Source organism: Monomorium pharaonis, chromosome 10, assembly GCF_013373865.1.
Source record: "Monomorium pharaonis isolate MP-MQ-018 chromosome 10, ASM1337386v2, whole genome shotgun sequence".
NCBI lineage: Eukaryota > Metazoa > Arthropoda > Insecta > Hymenoptera > Formicidae > Monomorium > Monomorium pharaonis.
Window position 1 is genome coordinate 5,436,073 of NC_050476.1, and position 23,686 is coordinate 5,459,758.

The following is a 23,686-nucleotide window of genomic DNA, read 5'->3' on the forward strand; positions in this document are numbered from 1 at the left end:
CATAATTTAAGTGTAAAAAATAGTTTTTCATTAATATTATTGAAATTTTGACACATTGAGACGGGGAGAGACAGGGAGAGACCGGGAGAGACGGGGAGAGACAGGGAGAGACCGGGAGAGACGGGGAGAGACCGGGAGAGACGGGGAGAGACCGGGAGAGACGGAGAGAAACGGGGAGAGACAGGGAGAGACGGGGAGAGACCGGGAGAGACGGGGAGAGACGGGGAGAGACCGGTAGAGACGGGGAGAGACCGGGAGAGACGGGGAGAGACCGGGAGAGACGGAGAGAGACCGGAAGAGACGAGTAGAGACGGGGAGAGACAGAGAGAGACGGGGAGAGACCGGGAGAGACGGGGAGAGACGGGAGAGACCGGGATGTCAAAATAAAACTGACTTAAATTTATTTTTGCAATTGATAAATATTTTTATCTACAGCAATTGATTTTACTGTGTTATCAGTTTTAATATTAGTTATTGTAATAAAATTTAAAAAATCAGTTATTGTAATATACAATTTATTATTATTGAATGTAAAATATGCTACAATAAATCTTTTTCATAAAAATATAAAAATTAAAAAAAATTGCATTTATATTATCAGTTTATATTATATAAATTAATTAAAAATTATTATTAATTAATATAATATTATTATTAGTTAAGTATTATAATTAATATTAGTTGTGCCAAATTTTTTAAATGTGTTGCTAATATGCATAAAACATGATGTAACGTATTAATTGCTTATATACACATTTTTTAAAAATAAATCTTGCTATTAAAAATGTGAAACATTGAAAAAGTGTGATTTCAGAGGCGACTAATACGCAGAGCAACTTTCTTAGTTTTCTATATTTCATCAAGTCTTTCGTTGGCAAATAAAGTAAAAACTTGCATTACAATCTTATTTAAAATTTCTTTTACATCCTAGTCTATTCGTTGTAATGCTACATTAAATTCGTCTCGGACACGACGAGGATGAAACAAAAAGGTGTTAAACGGAAGAAAGAGATATGTAAGCTTGAGAGAGAGTGTAAATAGTAGAGAAGTTTTCGTTCTTTGCTTCGCTTCTTTTAAGAGGATAAAACAATTGCGTCAAATTACTCTAAAAGAAGTTCAGAAAAATCCACAAACGACATTTTGTACAAAAAGTTTAAATCCGGGAGTGTGTAAAGAGCGCTGATTAAATTTATTTAAAGCGAGCGTGTGAACCGGAAACGTGCGGAAACCTTTCTTTCGCGAACCAACGATCCGGTAGGGCGTCATTTTCATTATCAACATCGCCGTCTCGATGTTGACGTTAGGTGGAGACCGTTTGTACACATTATCACTTACCGTTAATGTGTAGGTTGACGTAAATGAATTTTGGTGGATGGGTACTGATCTGACACTCGTATTGGCCCTCATCGCTGCTGTTAACACGTTTGATACGCAGACGCCAGTTGTCCGGATACTGAAATTCGATGGTGTATCTCGGGTCGCCCGTGTACGTCTGCTGACCTACCGTCAGCAGCCTCATCTTCTCGCTACCCTCTTGTCGTCGCAACCAGGACACCTGTAAATGTAAAATAATTTTTCTGAAGAAATCGCTCTATAGTCTATCGGAAAATTTTTACATAAAAAAATTTACTGTGGGTTGGCTTTTCGTTCTTACTTTTCACTCGCACTTGCAATGCTACTAGTAGTTGTGCAAATATGACGTAGCTATATTTATAGTTACGAAGACAGATTTGAACACTTCCTCAGTCTAAATGTCAGCCTAGCTGTCAGTTAATATCAAGGATCGCACGTAAAAATATCAACAGGTGTACAGATAATTGTTTGTATACGGATTTTTCCGATTGTATCGACAATTCTCATGTGTGTGCGTTTGTGTGCAACGTGCTATTTTTCCTTTAAAAATATTCAATTTTTTTAGTAGCGTACGTTTTAGTTCTTGATTAATATTTCTATCGCAATGTTGCAGTAAATAAATAGTTAATACAGATTTATCGTTTATCGTTTATGTTTAAGTAAATCTTTTTTCCAGAGAAACATTTTGATTAGATAGATAGCAAAATTGACGAGCTCATATTAAGTACTTTTTGATTTACTACAACACACTACAATGAAAAGATTAATAAAAAATAAATGGATATACATATAACTATTAAGAGCAAGCATTTTTTTTCAATAAATATAATATCTTTCTCCAGTTTGTTTTTTTTTCTTATCGTAAAGAGCAATATTTGATTTGTGATTAAATTGGATTATCGATACGATATAAATTTATGGGCGAGATTAATTGTGATTTGTATGAGTTTACGTCAAACTCAGTTTAAGACATAGCAAATGCGGAGTAGAGAATGGAGTTTATCCCTGTAACTGAAACTGAATAGCGTATTACCGAATAGCCCTCCATTAGGTGTATGTAATATCATACATCTTATACATAAATCTATGAGAGCTAATCGGGTATTATAGGTGTATTGGTGATTTATATACACATTTATGGTTCAATATCGTACATAATATATATGTATGTGTATAAAGATACAAGTTACTATAGTATTTAACTTTCATTTTTCTTGAAAATATCTTAATATTTATTTTATACAAAAGTGTAAGAAAGATTATATCACAAATAAGAACATAAAGTGTAAAAAAATTATATTATTTCTTTTGTTTTAATAAAATCTGTAATATAATATTAAATCTATTTATCTGAATTAAAATAATAAAGAATTAGGAATACGTAGAGAATAAAACAAATATGTTAACTTAAGACAGTAATTTTTAACATCTGATTAATCACATTTGCAGTTTTTTTATTAATAAAATAAAAAAAAATAATATTTTTAATATAAATTTAATTACTTTCATAAAGTTCGACAAAAATTGATAAAATGTATTATGTATAATATGTATAAACAAACATTTAATTTTATAATGCGAGTCTGTGGTATTGGGTAGCTATATTATAAATTGCTACTACGTAACAGGATATTATCTGTTCAAGCGCCAGAGAGATTCATGCGCACACAACCGATATCTGACCGCATAATTTGTTCTATAGTTTGGGGCGTGGATAATGTGGGAACGGTTTGTAACTGCATTACAGCAATAAATGCAATCTAAACGAACACGGATAGTACTTGGGAATAAAGTCATTGCAGCTTTGCATACTTACGAAGTGATTTTGTGGATTAAATGTCGTTGATCTTTTTTGTATCACGCTGAATTTTTTTAATTACAAAAATCAGGATTAAAGTATCATCGTGCAATTAGAAATGCAAGCAAAAATCTTATGTTTATTATAAGCTACAACTTAGCTAGATCGAGATTAAATAACTGTAAAAATGGAGAGAAAATTTTATACAAAGTTTAAAGAACACTGATTTACAAAATTATTATGTGCAGATTACGCGTGCGAATAACCGGGTCGCCAGCAGCGATTACGTGAATTTCACCTTAAATTCGTTCCTTGAAGCATAAAACGTACGGGACGCGCTCACGCGGCGCAGCAGATTAATCATAATAAGCTAAACGTAGCTTACCCGGGGTATAATAAGGCAAAATATTCTGAGATTAGTCGTGAATTATTGCGCTGCGCATTTGTAGCAGTGATTAAAAGCTGCGGGCGACCAGATACGTCACACGAAGGGAAGAGAGGGAGAGCGAATAGAATGACTGAGTGTGCGTTTTCACGCTTACGGTTTTGTCCTGCAGCAACGATATCCTACAATCGAGAGTGACACTAGCACCAGCCTGCACCGTAATGTTGGAGCTCTCGCCTTCGAAGTGAGGGCCCCATTTGTGATCGTGATGATGCTGATGCTTGTTCAGAGTGCTGTGCGTGTCAAAGATGTAGTTCAGCATTGGTGCATCCGTCGGCACAGATCGCTTCGCTGTCGTCGATTTCGTCGAAATCGAGTCCGTCGCCAGAGGCAGTTCTGTAACATGCGCAAAGAAAGTATATATCGTTAATAAAAATAATATATCGTACTCCGAAAGGGCAGTTTAATATAAAAATTGTATCTTCGAATTTTATGAAAGAGGTCTTTGTGTACAGCGCGCATTGTTTCATTCTGTTTAAATAATTTTCGCTGCTTGTTATATGTATAAATGTGAGAGCATAAATTAACGAAGATCTGTATTTCGTATTACAATAAATACGGGACAAGTGTTGCGCGTATTATATGGTTTAATGTTTCGAGCAGCGGCGCATATATATATATGTGTGTGTGTGTGTGTGTGTGTGTTTAACACGGCGTGTGTCGTCATTCGAATTGTCATGATTGTTTATGGCATCATGAGCCACATTTACATGTATTTTCATATTATATACACTCCAGTAAGTCTCACCCTTCCACCTTCGCTTTTTGCGCTTTCAGCCCGTCGCATCTGATCGTAACTCGTGACTTTATTTAATCGATTCACTGGCATTCTCCCGTTATGGGCCATCGCTCAGGTTATCGACATTCAGCCAACCTGCCAATAACGGCCAATATTCGACGTAAATATGCATTTACGCCCGCAACAGGCGCAGTCGGAAGACACGACATCCTCAAGCCGGTATTACCGCTACTTACGGTGATCACACGTCCCGAATTTCTCGGTATATTGTCGAAAATGTATTTTATTGTTCCGATTTGTATCGAGAAAATTGTAAAGAAATAATGTATAGATATCTCTAAAACTATTACAATTATTTCCTTTCTTAGCTGAATTTATACATTAAAAAAAATTTTTTGAATACCTGACCTTATTTAATACTTATCTAGTCGCTAAAATTTTTAATTAAACTAAGCACTTACTAATATAAAATAATTTTAAATATTTTATGTAATTTAATTAATATTATAAAAAATATTAATTAGATGTTAATAAAATTTAATATTGCTTTTTAATGTAAAATTTTTATGAAAATAGAATTAATTTTTTGTTCTCTATAATGGAATTTTTAGAAAATTAATTCTTAAAATTGTAAGTTTCTTAAGAATTACTTAAGAAAATGACAATTTTGGCTCTTTTGTTTCAGTATTACGTTGTAACGGATACCAATCCAACTTAACCAACAGCTAGTCTTATCAACGATAACCGTTTATGGTTATCGTTTATAGTTCTTTGCGCCTTGTAATTTCTTTCAACTTTGATAATGATAATTTTTATAGTTACACTTCATATCACCGACAAAGTTCGCGATGTAATCCGACATTGTCGGATACGTTGAATATCTTCATGGATATTTCGTCGCGAAGCGGAAGAAGAAAAGATGGGCGAGAGAAAGCCGTAAATGCAGAGGAACGAAGATCTCGCGCAGAGAGCGCGCGCGACGATAAAGAAAGTCACGTTACTTGTGCGCATTCCAAAGATCACCAAGTTAGATACTAACTCGCGATGACAAATTTTTCCGAGTGTATACCGTGGAAGAAGCACTGCGTTACTCAGACACGTGATGTTCAGAACCGGAGAAATGAAAGGAAAGAATATCTTTTGTTAAAAAGTTGAAATAGAAGCTCTCTACATAAGCTGCCTTATCAGATATTTTGTCCCTTTGTTTCTTATATGTGTGCCCTCTTTGACGATCATTACAATTTTATTCCTCATGAACAAAGATAAATTTATGTTTCAATAAACATCGTTGATAAAAAATTCTATTCATTATATTTAAAAACTATTGAAAATTATTTAACATGTGTATACTGAGAAAAAATATTTCTATACTAGAATGTTAAAATTATGGAACTTTATTTTTACAGTTATTACTGTTATAACGTTAGTAATAACATGTAATATGTTGGATTAATAGTTAGCACTGAAAATAATGATAAATTATAGAATTTTTATGCTTTTATTTAAATTATGACAATTGCAGCACTTTTCTCAGCGTAACACATTGTTATTATTACTAACAGTAATAATAATTACAAAAATAAAGTCTTAATCATAATTATTTTAACATTCAATTAGTCACAAATATTGAACTTTTCTTTTCTCAGTGCAGTTTACCTCTAAGTTACATAAATCTGAATACAAATGTTTCAAAAGTCATTCGAATTTCAGCAGCGCTGTAAAGAATAAGAAAACTCGCGTGCGGCAAGAGGGGGGCGGGGCGGTATATCGAAAAATTTGACGTACCGAATACACTTCTCTTTCATGAGTCCCGTCACGTAACACCAACAGAAGTTCCATTTGAGAGTACCGCGGACGTAAAGCCCGCTGCAGTCGATTGTTCTACGACCGAAGACGAATTGGAGCACTTGTGCAGGTAATCCTGACTTTCATCGAGTCAGCGATAGGTGAGCACGGGAGTTCCCCGGACCGCCAGCAATTCCGACAATCTTCGGGAGATCCGACACAAAATTCACGGGGTTGCGACAGAGGGAAGAAAGGAATATACGAGCGCACAATCCCACGACGAAGTCGCACGTCAAAAGGGATCAGTATGCCGCGGAGCGCGAAATTTTCTTTTCCGCGCGCGACTTTCCGCCGTCATCTCGTGCCTCTGAAGCATCCCTTATTCCTTTCTCTTGCTCTCGCACATTTCGATCTCTTCCCCGTTTGGCTTCATCGGTCGCCTCTTCCCTCTTGCTCGCGCCGACGCGTCAATTCCGTTCTCCCGATCGCGGAAATTTTTCCTTCGCCCAAGGGGAGAAAAACTGATCGGGAATTCCGGTGAAACTGTTGGAAGCGTGTCTCGGATACCGAGAAGAATCTATCTAGTCAGCCGGTCGTCAGCTCGTCACTCTCTCTTTTTTGATCTCTTACTTCCTCTCTCTTTCTCTCTCTCTTTCCTCCCCCCCCCGTCTCTCTACTACGGATACGAAAATCGTTATGTCGTATTGACATTAGTATCACTCAAAGCTCTGCTTTGATACGCTTTCGTTGTTAAAGGAACAAATTCAGAAATATGCGGGATGTGTAATTTTTTTCGTTTCACGTAGATACGATCAAACTGATACGATTTAAAATAGAAATGAGATCATGAAAAACGACGTTTTGTTGATATACTGTAAATCTTTATTTAAAAAAAATATTTAGACAAAAGAGCGCGACAGTCATAAATTTGTTAGCACGTTAAATCAATTTTTAATAGAACTATTTATGAACTGCACAAAGCTAATAATAATTATTATTTTACCAATATTTGTATGTGTAAGGAGAAGTAGATAATTGAATAAATCGCGATATTATTCTAAATTTACATGTATTTTGCAAATATAGAAGTATTTTATTACAAAATATTTTATAAAAATTTATCGAAATTTATGATTATTACTTTTTAGAATATAACTATATTGTAACAAATAATTTTGATAGTATAACAATAGTCACATCGATAGCAAACTAATATTCGAAACTTTTCAAAGAGAAAGATTGAAATTGAAATAGAATGATCTATGTACAAACAATATCCGAACGGTTGACAAGCAAACAGAAATGGCAAAGCGTTGTTAATTCTCGACCACTCATGCGAAATACGGTGTAATTCAACTTTCGAAGTCCGGCATTCGAGTAGCACTAAGCTGAAGAGAGATGGCCGTGTCGGTATGTCGCTGGTACCAGCTGATTGCAACCATTTGTTGGCAAGATATACATTCTGAAATCACGCCGGTACACCAGACTATACGGCGTGACTAATTACACGAGTTTATTCTGTCAGATGTTAGAGAAATCTTGAGTCGCTAGTGCGAAGAAGGATCCGTGGGAGAAATATTAAAAGTGTTTGCGCTAAGATGAATATATGTTTCAAACGTAAACATACGAGAAAAACATATACATAAAATAAAAAGTTAATCTTACTTTTTTACATATAAGATAAAAGAGACTAATATATTTATTTTTATTGCTCTCGGAGATGTCGTAGTATTGTTTAACCGTGTTCCCACAAACTCAAAGTAAATTCCTTAATGGTTATATTCCATAAATATTTTCAACAATGTTGTATAAATAACATTATACTGTTTAATTGCATTTCTTGTGCAGGTATATAAAATACTTAAAGAATAGAGAATATGAAATATATTATAATGCGTTTATATATTATAATGTTTTACTTTTTATAAAAAATATTTTTTATAAATTTTCATATTTTAAATTTATTTTTCACGTGCAATGGTTTTTATTTTATATAAAACTTTTTTTAGATCCTTAAAATACTTAAATATTAACGTTTTTTCCTTATCGTAAACAATTATTTATTTTAGACAATAATATTTATTTTACGTAATAACGTAATAAGTTAAGATTAAATTTTTGCATATTTTATTGTGTTATCTTATCATTTCGCTAATGTTATTTTATTTTTTATGTGTATTGTGCAATAAAGATGTAAACTATGTTTAATTGTATTTTTCTTTTGTTTCTAAAATTTTACGTGTATTTTATATTACATTCTATTTTTTAGATCTTATTTTTTTATTAATATCAACTTAAATTTACAATTTTGAGGACTTTTATTAATCTCTTATTATCAAAGTTTTCAGAAAAGAGATTGCAAAATTATCTTTATAAGAATGTTGATGTGTTTTGAACGGTATTTAGATAATAAGTATAGAAATAAAGATAATTTAAAAACTAATTACAATTGGGAAATAATATTTACTAAAAAGAGAATTGTTTCTCATTTTAGTTCGACGTTTTCAATATATTTTCGTATTAAAATACACAACTCTAGTATATAACGCCGAAAATATGCGCGTACGTATCATGCATTTCGCATATCGCGCAAATGAGCGGAGGACCCTGCGGTTGCGGCAAACGTTGATCTGTTCCACTTGGGAAATACGCGCGTCGTGTATTCTACGCTCTATCTCCGTTCTTCGGGTTTAGTTGGAGACTGTCGTTCTAGAACAGCGGTTTTCAACCTTTTTATGATTGTATCTCGCTGCCCGGTTCCATTTTCATACTCGAGGATGCAGATAGAGAGCAAGACGTGCCGTTGTGAATGCATGGTACAATTGCGCGGTTCAAACCCCAATAAATAATTCTGATTCGTAACACAGTCCACTGGACTTCTCATGTTTTATGCATGCTTCGTGTATCTCCACGTGTTACACATCGTCATAGGCTTACGATATAGAGATCCGTAATTCTTACCGATCGCCTTTCTTTCACCCATTTTCTGTCTATTCGGTATAATAGGTGCAAGAATTTATCATAGATATTTTGGTTTATATAAAATATTCGAATAATATGAAACAGAAAATACTTAGTATCTTATAAAAGTAATGATCGTATATTCTTAATAATAATTTTTATACTTATTCAAATAGTTTTATATTTTGTATTTTATAAATAGAATAGTTTCTTAATTTTTACATTTTTAAGCAATAAGAATATCTCCTATTGTAATATGCTCCTTTCTTGCTAAGAAATAATCGTATAATCATGAAATTATGTTTATCATTCCATAATCCATTTATTTCTTAAGATACCTTATAATTTTAATGTTATAAAACGTTCGCTTCGTGATTTTTCTTCTACATCCGATTTACGATATTCGTATAACGTCTGTAAATATACAGAATATATTATACGCATTATATCTTAGATAGTTTTGCAAGACCGATTTGTAGAATCGGCCGATTTATGACAAACGTGTTGCAGGTGCAACGCGTTGCGGATACTATAAATTGCGAGAATTGCAGGTATATATTGATGGACTCGCAGCGAACGCTCGGTTGCATGTTCGAGTAGTTCTCCCGTTGCGGGTATTGCATACGTCATGCAGCCACGCACGCGAACGAGCACGTGCATTACGCGCCATGTCAATACGCGTTCTACACGTATATGTCGTATTGATTTGTAGTAACATTCAGATTTTAGTTTGGTTATGCAATGACTAAACTAAGTCCAAAGAGACAGAGGGAGAGAGAGAGAGAGAGAACAAGAGGAACAGACGACTTAGAAATAACCCGACATATAGTTAATGGTAAGTATGTATATGTGCATTGTATGTGTATTACGTGTATTATATGATAAATAAATACTTGTAACTGACGGTACGCCGGGTTATTCCCAAGTCAACATCATTCCTGTTCCTCGTTCTCTTTCTTCTTTCTTTTCAACATAGTTTGTATAAATATAATTATATCTGTACATATGTATTATAAATATAACAGATAAACAAAAATGTTTATAGTTAAATATATGTAGATATAATTATTTATACAATCTCGACTGTGTACTTTGAATTATTTAATTCAACATTATTCTTCTTCATTGACTATTTTAATTAAACAAAACATGGTAAGACAGAGAGGAAGAGAGAGAGAGAGAGAGAGAGAGAGAAAGAGAGAATATGCATGAAGGACGATGGAAAAGATGAATGGACCGATGCTGCAGGTTACCGTATCATTAACGAATACACGAACACGTTCTCGGCATGTTCTGTTCGACGTAGACGCATTTAATTTACATGGTGTACGCAAGGACGTCAGGTAGCATTCCGCAGGATGTTGGCAACGATACCTCGCTGCGCATCGATCTCCCTGGGAATTAATCGCACACGTCAGCATGCCGATCGCTTTGTCACTTTCATGATTTGCGTACGCGCCTACGTCCGCGGTATACCGAGTAGATTAGAAATTCTGCACGCGTTTCGAACGTCCACGTTGGCGCATCCATTCTCTTCTCTTTGAGCGACGTGATGCCCCTGCAGAGGTAGAAACGCACCAATTGGCGGTGGATTTCTCCGCAGCGATTTCCTTGTTTGAACTTCTCCGCGTGACCGTTTCAATTTCTCACGGCGCAAGAAGTTTGCATATTAATGGTGCAAAATTATTACTCTCGCTCGGTTTTTCTGAATTGATGTTGAAAATAAAATTGTAGGTAATATAAAATTTTAATTAAGTATTTTCTCTTTAATGTGTGTCGATAGCGTTACATGTTTTAAGCTTTAGTAAAGTGATATACCAAACGCTATTAAAAAATAATAAAAATATAAGTATGTTTATTGCATTTTAAAAAACCATGACATATCCGAGTTTACCCTACATACGCATCGTATCGAAATTATCACAATTTGTCACGATTAACCGGAAACTTCAATTGTCCTAGCAATTTTGCGAAGTTGCAGAACGTGTAACATGCATAATAATGTAGCAAAATTAATAAAGACCAATTTAATTGGGAGCTATGTACATACACGAGCCCATGTGAAGGTCCATACCTATAATCTTATTATTATTGACGCGCAAAATTCAAATATCGTGTTATATCCGTGATCCAAGCATGTTTGTGATATGTAATAAATTTACTCGCTGTAATTTAGAGTACACCGGGCATGCTAATATTTCGACGTGCCATTACTTCACTCTCCGACATTTCCGATAATCCTAAATTCATTGCAAAATAATTGACGGCCGATCCGATAGAATGTAATTTGTATCTCAATTTGGTTATCGACGCAGCGAATAATTAATGCAAAACATTCGTTATAAAAACAATAATTTGATATCGGAAAGGCGCGACAATTTTTTTGTTGCTCTTAATGAAGTTCTTCGATAATTGCGTTGGCTTTCTCCCTCTACCCTCCTTTCTCTCTTTCTCTCCTTCTCTGTTCTTGCCACCGTACGAATTGGTATAGGCACTGTTGTATCTGACAATGCCAAGATGGGCCGCTCAGCTCATTTCCGCCTTACGAGGAACAATAATCGCTTCTATCGAGAGATAACGCGTCTTCAGGAGAGACCACATTGCTACGAAATTCTCAAGCACGTCGTTGCATAAACTATTAACGATTATGTGTTTCAATCTCGAGCGTGAATTGCGTAGTTAGATTGAGGTAGCGAAATAAGACACGCGCTAAGCTAGGCAGAAAGAAGTGCATGAAATAAGTAGATAAAGATGAATGGTCCAATTACGATAATTGACTATCATTTAATGACGTGCATCCGCGTAAAATTTTATATTGTGCTCAGATTTTAGACATTGTTATTTAATACAACAAAGCGTGCTAGTTACAATATGTAATTATCTTTTCAATCATTTTATTTGTTCTTTCTTTATTGCGGTGGTTCGAGCTTTTGTTATAATAAACAATTCACTTTTGAGTATATCAAAGAATACTATAAAGTTATAAATTATTATTATTAGTTAAGATTATTAGTTTACAAAATATTAATTAGAATAATGTTTAATTTGTTTAAAAAATATATATGTATTTAGAATGTATGTATCGCGCTATAATAATCGTTCTGTAAAAACATATAGATGTAATTATATTTAATTATATAGATATATTAGATGTAATTATAGAAATAATTACTTATTACATTTATTATTTATATGTCAAAACAAAAACTGTATTGAGACATTCTCTCTTTGTCTAAGATATATGATTAGCTCTTATAATTAATTACAATAAAAAACAACACATAACACGAAACAACATGTCGTATCGCGATATTACCGGGATGTAAAAACATGGAAGTTATTATCGTCTCTTGGATTTACATTCTGTCGTATCTGGGATTTATATTCGACCGTAATCTAAATTTCATGGAGATTCATCTCGCGTCTCGCGAGATAGGCTCTTTCACGGGCGACACGTACATTTCAGATCCTCGTAGATTTCACACGAGCTCCAATCACCCCTAACCTACGAGCGCACATACTTCTACAGCGAGATCTTTAATGCGTAAAGGTAAATTATGAATTTATTGTTTAATGTAAAATTATATTACGTGTAAAATTTAATGTTATAAAAAATATTATAATATATAAAATTTCCAAGATCTAATTTAATAATTTAATTGTACTGATAGATGGAATAATTAATTTTATTTGTAAATTAGGCTTACTTTAATATTTGCGTGAAAAGAATAATTTTGTAAAGCATCCCAAAATAGTTAGGTACAGATTTAAAAGTTATTTTGTTGAATAAAAACAATTGTGTAGGACACTTTGCATGATGAGCAAGGTTGCAAAAAGTTTTGACATTCTAGTACACCATTTAAATGTCATATATAATTATTTTAACGGCTCAACAAAATTATTTTCAGATTTGCATCTAGCTAAATTTTTAAACAACTATAAGCAAAATCGACTATTTTCATATATGTACAAATAAAGCATTCAATAAGAGAAAGTGTTGCTTGAGTACAAATCAGTCTCCTAAATCATTAATATTTTAGACAATGTAATCATGCAATTTTTAACTAAATTTTTATTAAAGAAGGTTTATCAATATTTTTATAAAATCTATGTTTCCTAAATCGTACCATCGCACAAATTTTACAATAAATTATATTAATGGGAGCCCAATAAGTGTTAAATCTAGTAATTGATGTACTAGAATAAAAATGTCAATCGCAAAAATAAATTCAGATAAATTCAAGTTTTATTTTGGCGTCCATTACGTTAACTTTCCATTACTGTCAGTTATTAATTATTAAATATTTTATTCTTTTAATGATAAATTATTTTTAAAAAAATATAAATAAATACAAAAAAAAATTTTATGCAGTTTGTATTATGGAAAGCAATATAGAAAAAACAATTAAGCCAATAAATAAATAAAATACGATATAAAAGTATTATTTATTTAATACAAATATTCTAGAATTCGATTCTTAGATTATTAATACTTTTAAGTTATTTTTATTTTGCTCAATTGTTGACCTTATTGTTTTCTATTTAGTCTTTATTTTTGTATTATTAATTACTTTTATAATTTATAGATTCATAGATTTAATACTTTCAAAGATAACGCATAATTTAGAAAATGTGACTCATAAGTACGATGTATTGACCGTCTAAACTGGCACCGTCTAAATCTTTTGCACAGTGAAAAAATTTCTAATAAATTCATTTGTTTTGAGGTAATAAGTACCTGAAATTTCAAGCTATAATTTTCAACGTTTATTTGCGTACAAATCAGCATCAAATGAGAAATATAATAAAAAATAACTTAAGTGGTACGTATTTGGCACCTTATCCCTACATAATTCAGTTGCATTTACTGGCTATTTGGGTTATCTGGTTGGCTATTTGAGCGTGATTGCAAGCTATAAATATAATGTCACGCTGCTAATACGTATGGTGGCAACATTCCCTATCGTCATTAAAGTCATGAAGTTATGAGATATCCGACTAAGCATCGCTCCCTCGATGATGGATGTCAGTCGGATATTTGACGCATTCGATACGAGCCTCAGTGACCATTTACAACGTACAAGGATGATTTACTGCGTGCCGTAGGTCACGATGGTCTTGGGAGGAATGTCCATCCGTGGAAAGCTCTTTGCGACGAGCCGCGTGGCGTTATTGCCGTTTCTGCGAGTGGTATTTAGAACTGTGACAAAAGAAGGCCCGGCGGATATCGTTTCCACTTCCGTGGTAGTGTTTAGATTGTAGTAAGCGTGACACGTACTTATGATATTGGAATGGGAGTATCATAAGGACAAAAAGCATAGAGTTTTAAAAATATGTTACGACTTATGAGGCATTTTCTCGTATGGATAAAGCTTGTTTACGACGAAAGTTTCCCATTCGTACGCTCTTTAATAATGATATCCTGCATCACTATACAGAATGCTGTTAAATCAAATTTATAACATTTGTATAAAAAGAAGTTTCGTCTATATAACGAGACAATATGGTCTTCGAACGTCTATTTGAGACGGCTCAGATGTACATACGCAATATTTCAATAATACATGGAGAAAACTTTTTCTTTGAATTTATTTTCAATATTATGGTAATTACGGGATAATATATGATATTTCGAAGTATGTAACTTTTTCGTATTATCGTTATTGTCATTTAATTGCATTTGTTGATTTACAGCGCGAATGTTTTTGCAGAGCATTTTATACTCGATCAGCAACGTCACAGCTGGTCGTTGTCGCACGCCTTTCATACTAAACGTCGACCAATTCGAAATTCTCGATACGATCTTTATGGCAGTCGACATTGTGTAACCATAACTCACTCCGCGTCGCCGGGGAAGCGAAGCACACGGGGTATTCGGTGTTGTTAATACTTGGACGTGCGCCATCGCAATAGCGCGCGCGGTACAAGTCATAAATACAATTCGCGCGTGATCTGTAAATCGATCTTGTCAGACTTGTCGATCTCGTTGCGACGATAATTCAGGAAATAACAACGCCCATTTGCTTTACGGCAGCATTCGCCCGTATTAGCCCCACCCCCCTTCCTCCCGCTCCCCGAGTCTGCACGCGCATGCAACGTAACATTCGTAACGACGGCGCTCATTACTCATAAAACACTGCTCATAAAACTCACCTGTCTGCGTGCCGGATGCCGTGAGGTGAGCCAAGCGGTAGATCGTCAGGAGCCGAAGAAGCCACATGACACTACACATGACTAGCCCGGCGCGCGGCGGCCCCTCGCTGCAGCCTTATCTATTCCCGCTGCTGTGGCCTGTGCACCACGGCCTCGACATCGCCATCATCTGAAACACACAGGTGTGCGGAAATCGTGAATAAGTAGCCCGGGGCTCGTTTACAGTCCGGCTTATCTCCCGGTTCCACTCGAGGGGCGGGGGAGAGACGGGGGGGAGGAGGGGGCGCAAATTCATCCTGTTGAGTAATCCGTGAATTGGAAATCCCGGCGTAGCGCTGTTTCATGCCAGTGTAAGAAGATTTTCGTAAGATGACTTTATCGCAGTGTCGAGTCCTGACGTTAAGTCGTCTGGAAAATCGTCGGGGAGATATACGCGCGAAGTCTCGTACACGGACAATTCGGTTAACGGGCAACGGCGAGTGATTCGCCTTAATTAAATCGGTCTTATCAAACACGGGCTACCAGACCAGTCGCAGGAAATGAACGTTTATCGCGTAACGTTCACATAGATTATAAATAGAAGAGAAAATGTGGTATTATAATGGTAAGTATAATGGCCACTCTCGTAATATCTCGGTTATTAAGTGACAAATTTTGATAATTACTTATAGAATTATACGTTTAGTAGCCTCTGTCTTTTGCGATATTCCAAGCCACCAGTCGACATTTGTTGTAAGACATTTTTTTACTTTAGGCTTTGCAATTTTTTTTAAGATGTAAATAATTTATAAGTTTTAGAATCGATTAAACAACATATTGACGACGCAATTGTTAAGATTTCAACTTAAAACATTGATTATTAATAAAATTGTACAATGTAAATGGGAGGTCGTAATACCACTCTTTCCTCTACTAATAGCTGTGCAGAGTTATTAATAAAGCAGTTAGCGTAAAGTAATTAGGCGTTGGACACGTAAAAGTAGTAATGTACATAAAAATAAAGAATTTCCAGTGTCACGATGCGAATGTTTCACGTGGAACGGCGAGGTCTGGACGCGGATTGTTCTTACGCGTCGGGAAATAACAACGGGAAAGGAGGAAGATGCGCGGCGCATCGTTGCCATAACGTAATTAACTCGTTTTATACTGGAGCTCGTAAGTCGGCCGACTGCCGCGCTAATATGAAAGTATCGCCGTCTCTACGGGTATTAACTTCTAAACTTTCCCACGGGCAGAGTGTGCGTGGAGTTTAATTAAAGTATGATTAAACAGCGCAGGAGTAATTGAATGAAACAAGTAATTTCTTGCATTTATGCATTTCGTATAAGGTGTTATATATTGTCGATGCAATACTTTTGATTACTTTATCTTTCAGAAGCTTGAAAAAAGTTCGCTTTAAAATGATTTTAGTCTTAAAGAATTTTTTACGCATTATACAGTTGTTTCTTCGTACACAAGTTTTACCATGAAATAGATAGTCTATACGTTTTAACATCCTTAAAAGATTGGATAGTAAAGCAATTGATCAATCAAATTGAGTAATTGGAAGATTAATTTACACGTCGAGCACGAGTGAAAAATTTCAATTTTATGTGTCATTGTCCAATCTTGATTTCAACGACGCAGCGAAATTAAAGGCGACGATAATTGACGACACGAATCGGAACGTATCACATATTGCGTCATGTAGTCCTCCTAATGGCTCACTCATCGACCCTTTCGTTAAAGCTCACTGATGCAACTAACATTTAACGATTTCAAGATATTTCCAGTTTCGATGTCGAGTGTATCACTCAAGCGAGCTTGTGAAGATATTAAAAGTTATTGACATTAAATAGCACGTAATTGCTTCTACACGAAAAAAAAAATATAAAGAATTACAAATGTAACAGTTAAAGTAAAAATTACTAATTTGAAATACAAGTTTTTTTTTTACAACAGCAAAAGAGTATGCGCCATCTCATCTAATACGTTTAAAAATTTAATCCACATATTTGATTGATTTTTGCAGGAAGATTGTATTAACAAATTTGCTATGCTATTATAACAAATATGATTAATCACTTATATAAATTAGTGAAATTCTGAGTTATTTCAATAAATCTTTTTTTAACAAAATTGCATTAATTAATATGAAAAGAAAAACATTAAAGCTATGACTTGTTATGCAAGTTAACATTTATATGATAGCAAATAAATTATGTACGTTTGAAAGCTGCAATTATATTGCTTTATATGCTTTACTTAGTTATATTCATTCAAATTTGCTTAATTATGTTAATAATGTTGCGTAGCAAGTTAGAGTTTTGCTGTATTAACCAATTAATTTTTCTACATAAATATACTATATTATATGTAGCAAATAAAAACATACTTAAAATGTATTAAAATCTGTATGCTCAACGTTATTAGAACTTTACAGTCTTAATACCTACTGTAGTATTTCCATTGTTCGAATCTTTATGTTTATTCCTCATAGTAGTCCGAAAGGAGTGCCTTCGCGTGTTACGCGGGTTTCTGATAGATAAAGTACATCTGCAATTAGGACGATAAATGCTAATGGGAAAGTCGCGCGGCGCTCTTTTCCAAATTACATTAGCATAAAAGACTTGACCGGTAGTCTTAGCTCTCGCTTCGAAACGCGAAACTTCTCCCGTCTCACGGATTCCAGTAACGTCGTCGTCGATACGTGCTCGCCCGGTTCAGTTTCGACTTACAGATATACGAATATCTAATATTAGAATATAACGGCGCGATGTCCAAGTTTAATCACGTGCCGCCACGTTTCAGCGAGAACCGTAGGCAACAATTCTTATTCTGCTCCGAAACGCGGGTGTAAAATGTACTTGCGCGAGTCGCAATCAGGAATCGATGTCACGTAGAGAAACCAGTTTTATTGAGACATAAAGGAGGTAGACACCAAATTAGACGATATTGCTTCGTGACTCTTATTAGAATGTTACAAGGTAACGTATTTCTGCGGAGAAGGCTTCCCCACGAACGTCGGTCTCCAAGAATCGGCGGAAAATGAGAGCGCGAGGAGATGCGATATATCGCTCGATTTAAATCTCCCTCGCGGCGATGCGCCGTCACGACGCGCTATTAATTCCGTGCAATATATTTTAGTACGCGCAAGCACGACAACCGGGAAAAGAGACTGCGCCATCACTGCAATTTATTTATCTCCAACCGATCTACATAGATCGCAACCATCTCCATGTTATGTCTCGTCGTTAGTTTATTTCGTTGAGAATCGTGGCCCGATGCCAAAAATCTTCCGTATATCGCGTCCGCGCCACTACATTCATTTTGTTTTATACCACGCCATTGGCTCCGGGATTTCGATTCCTCCTTCTTCTCGCGTTCTGAATTTAAAAGTTTCCGCGAGCTATAAAATCTCTCTACACGGAGTAACGTTCACACTTTAGGAATCTTATTGTGTTAATTTGCAACGTTATACGAGATCGTTTTAATCTTCTGGCTTGTAGCACCAAATATTCTTTAATCGGGAATTAACTTTTCTCCAAGAAAAATTTGGCAGAGAGAGAAAATTTATTTATTACCACTTTAATTGTCAACGTTATTCATCTCAATAATTAAAATAAAGTAGTTTTATTTTATCTTGCAAATAAAGCACTCTTTAAATGGTTAATATGTATCTATTATTAAAATTAATTACTTTCAGCGTTCGAATTAACAACAAATTAATTTTAAATGCTTGAGAAAATCTGTCTCTAAAATAGGTGAAATCGATGGATATTATATGTTTATATCGAGGAATTACATAAATGTGTATAAAATTAAAATGTTACACAAAATTTTGTGGAAAAAAAAACAAAAAAACAAAAACAAAACTGAATCAAATAAATTGATAATATGATCAATATGCATTAATTGATATACGTAATATACGTGACAGGTTTTGCGAGCATGCCATTTTGCGTTTATAACAACAAATCGGTTTATATTCATTTTTATATTTTTATATTTTGTCATATCGAAGCAAATTTGAATTTATTTACGCCACTCATATGCTCGCCGTAGTTGTTTCGCATACGTTTCAAATACATTGCAAATATCTTATCAATAAATATTTGACACTAACGCCCAGCTTATTTGCATGCGAATAATGACTTCCAAAAGATTTGAGTGATTAAATTATATTTGCATTGGTTATACTAATGTGCAAAATTATTCACTTTCTTATTTGCACTTTGTGTTAATGTTTTCGCGGAGTTACTTTGTCTTTAAATAATCTCTACGCAGAATAATCCTTTTTAAAAGGCTAGCCATAGTTACATTATTAAAGTCTTAAGGAAGAATTGTATTTACTAAGAAAAAGTACTTAATGTTATTGTGATTACAATTGCATGGTAAAATAAGAAATACATTTTTATAGTTATCATTGTTACAGTAATAATAATCTTGTATGTATAGTTTTATCGACTATAAAAAAATTTTACTAAGAATTATTTTAATTTTAAATATTAAAAAAAATATATATCAAGATATATATATATATATGTAATAAAGTAAAATAAACATTTTTCAAAAATAATTTTTTATGTTCTGATCTTATTTTTAATCGTTATTTTTTGTTTAATCTTGCTAGTCTGAACATAAACAAGTTTTAATAATCTTAATTTCTCTGCTTACAACAAAAAACGATTTTAGAAAGATACATATTTTTTTAGTAATTTTTCTCGTCGATCTGATTGGCGCATTAGTTAATTTTAATTAATTTGTTTATAACAATTAGTTACAAAATTGATTTTTACAAAGTGTTTTTAAGCCAAAAACATTTTTTATGCTTTGGTCTTATTTCTGATAGTTATTTTTTGGCTCTTCTTACTAGTTTAGCCATAGGGCTTTAATGAATTAATTTGAATTAAATTTAGCCCATTATTTACTCGATGTATTACGTTTATATGAACTCTGCTTACTTTGAAACTAAGCAATTCAACTACAGACATGGGTTATGATTAGATGTGTGTAGTTGTTCCTTTTTTAATACAAATTTTGTGCTAAAATAATACAATAAATTTCAACACAAATATGAAAGTTAAAGATAACAAAATATAATTAAAAAAGAAATTGGTTTAAATTTAATCCTTTAGTATTTAACAGAGCATAACTGGCCAATAAACGAAAATCTCGTTAATTGCAATTGCACGTTGTTGCGGATGAAATTGCGGCGACAGCTAAATCCACGTCGAAAATTTCGTTTGTGCGTTCCTTTGACACACACGTCGATACCTTGTTATAAAGTTGAAAGCGACGGCATGAAACGCCCCTGGAAATTTTTATACGCGCGCAAACTTTGCCCAATACTTCTCTCCTCGTAGATTCAGCCTTGCTTTTACCCCAAATTTTCATTTTCTCCTGACCTTTTCACGCGGGATATATTTAAATGTTTATCGACATCCTGATTTATTCTTCCTAGTTATTTCGACACTACCATCCGCTGCAATACATGATTTATGCAAATAGTATTTGGTCGCGTTATATGGAACAGGTCGAAATTTCGGTGATATTATCCGATAATTATGTCCCCCCATTCGAACAGGACAGATTGCCACGGCGTCACGTGGTGAACTTGTAACGATTTCGGCGAACTATGCGTGTGGAAAGCGAGTCAGCGTAGTTATCGCAATTAAATCGCTTAACCCGGCACAGATTCAATTAAGTCTAATAATGCGCTCGTAATTGACCGGAACAAGCGAAACGAACTGCCGACAACTCGTATAACTATACGTATATTCGAAAAACGTTTTATTGTCTCTCGTACGACATTAGTGATGCGGATTGTCAGAAGAAAAAAAGCAAAGTTTAGCGTGCTCGAGGCGCTATATAAAATTACAGTTTATCTTGGATGCTATAATCCAAATGCAAACGCTTTCGGAAACGTTTTCGATGCAAATTTTCTTGAATAATCACGAGCGGGAATCAGCGGTGTACACAGTAATGTGCAAAGGAGGTACATTCGAGCATCTTAATGGAGCTATGTATTTGTACGCGTTGAGGCAACCCGAGCGTGTAATCTCGTTAATCTTTTACTGCCCAACCGACTTGCGCGACCGCATCTTACGTGCAACTTGTCGTAGAGCCATGGAATCACTCTATATAGGGTCAAGAAGAGCAGGGCAAGTTCGCGGGTGGGGCTGAGATGGTTGTAGGTAAAGTTGGCCAAGTTTAGAAGATAGAACACCACCACGTCCATGACTTCAGGAACGATATGAGGAGGGAGAGAAAGAGAGACGGTGAAAAGCTGCAGGGAGAGGGGAGCAGCCGTTCTTTGGAGCACGGTTTTAATGAACTTTGCATAATGTTGCGCTGCTTCTACCAGTCCGTGCGATTTCCATCAGGATGCGAGAAGAACGCCCGGCGGCGTGGAATATTTTTATTCGTTATGATAAAATATCTTTCATCGCGCACTCGCGTGAAAGGTAGGCGCCGCTGTTATTCCTTTTGAGCATAATGTAGCCCGGTGATATTGAATAGTTCGTGCACCATGTCGTGCTGCATGTCTTGGATGGACACATGAGACGAGCACGACGAACACGACGGTCTTGTTAGTACATGTGAACGCGTATCGCATGTCACGCATTGAGATAACCGGGTTGCAACATAGAAAATTGTATTGATTCGTACGATGTCGTTTTTCCATTATTTTGCATCCCTATATAGATTTCTATATTGTTGCGAATGACGTTGGCTCACAGTGATTATATCATTTACACTTTATATTGTTGCAATTCAGTAAAAAAATATTTTTAATGGACAGCCAGAAATTCTTATTGTTTATTTTCATAAATCCGAGGAACAAATTTCTATTTTGTTGGGTAAAAAATTGGATATAAAAATTTAAAAAAAAAACCGTTGGTTTCGTTAACGAAATGTTGCAGGACGATTAACAATCACTCTAATGTGTATCAAACGCATGTTGCACGCGCAAGAGCTAAACAAGTTACGTTAAGTAATTGTACATACAAGTGTTATGCTAATGCCTAAATTTACATCCGTCGTAACATTCCACGCGAATGCCACGCAAACGTCGTATTCTGTTTTATCGCGCCCGTTCCACTACCGATTAAATAAATTTATTTATATATATGATGGCATATAAGCTGACACGAGTGAGCGCCGCAGAAAATTGAGAACAGGGAGATGGAATACCCTCGCGCGAAAAAGATTTCCGCGGTTGCACGTGAGGCATAAATCATCCCTTTTTACTCGTGCTTTTACCTAAAGCCCGCTATATAGCGATCTAATATGTTTAATGCGCATTACGATGCCATTCAATATACCATAATGTAGCCCACGTAATATACCTCGACAGCTACTGTAAGGATAATAAGGGCAGCGGGTCGGTCTAGTATAATCCTGCAGCTTTTGCTTAGGATAATAGTTTTTAAGGGAGAACGTCTTTCATGCAGGTCAGAGTTGAAAATTTACAAGCAATCTTCTGCAGTTAACATGATGAGGGCAGCATTATTGCGAAATCTGACTACCTTTCATAAAATAGCTTCGCGACGCATCGGTTTGTCTCTCTGTAGTTTCAATTTTCATTACATCACAGATTGCATAATCATATACCGAAAATATATATTGCCAGATTTTTATGTGTTATAATATAGTAGGTGCTATTATTTATATTTATTGCATATGCGCTATTTTATTCATACTTATACTGTTATATCGTATAAGAAAACTCGCCATTTAGACTGTCCAATTTTGAGGTTGAAAAGTGCCGATCAAAATCGCATCGTATCATTCTTCCATCTAATGTGAGGCATTCGCGAAAATTGGATTGTGAACATGTGCTGAGGTTTACGAGAGTCGGAAAGTCATTGTCTTTAACGTAAACTTTTATACCTGCAGAAGATAGGAGTTCGAAGGGTTGTCACTATCACATAGAAGGATCCATTCGGATCTCTCTGTTCATATCGGATCGCATAAGAACATAATAAAAATTCCGAAAATTTATTTATAATTTCAATAATATATTTTATGTAAATTAAATAGGAATGAGAGCAAGTAAAAACCAGTCCTAGAAAAACTGCAAATATATTTTTATCAATCGCTCAAAATTTTGTATTCTGTCGCATCAATTTTGTGCGGTTTGCATATATAAACAAGAACCGTAAAAAATACAAATGTGTTGAATTTAGATAGAATTTTTTCAACCAAGTCGCAATGACTCCGTGCAAATTCAACGTATTCATATTTTTTCGTATATTCTTCACTGTAATTTTGTTCATTATAATATATTTGGCATACACATATAGACATACAATCTAGAATTTAAATTGCATAATATATATGTAATTTATGGAATTTATATAATTAATGGTTAGTTACATAATACATTTACGAAATAATACATAAGATAATATATAATTTAAAGAGAGCAGGACAATTTTTAATATTGTTTTGTAAAATAAGTTGTGCA

General features: G+C 34.6%; 1 protein-coding gene across 5 annotated transcripts in view; it reads right to left on the reverse strand.

Moving 5' to 3' along the window:
- The window catches only part of LOC105837833 (zwei Ig domain protein zig-8), a 159,615-nt gene that overhangs the window by 32,036 nt on the left and 103,893 nt on the right, over positions 1 to 23,686 (reverse strand). For all 5 annotated transcript variants that reach the window (XM_028194019.2, XM_036292627.1, XM_028194018.2 and 2 more), the window contains 3 exons: positions 15,235 to 15,403; positions 3,694 to 3,932; positions 1,336 to 1,555 (listed from right to left, as the gene is read on the reverse strand). In XM_028194019.2, coding sequence (XP_028049820.1) covers positions 1,336 to 1,555; positions 3,694 to 3,932; positions 15,235 to 15,313 — 538 coding nt within the window. In that variant the 5' untranslated portion in view covers positions 15,314 to 15,403. The remainder of the gene's footprint in view (positions 1 to 1,335; positions 1,556 to 3,693; positions 3,933 to 15,234; positions 15,404 to 23,686) is intronic.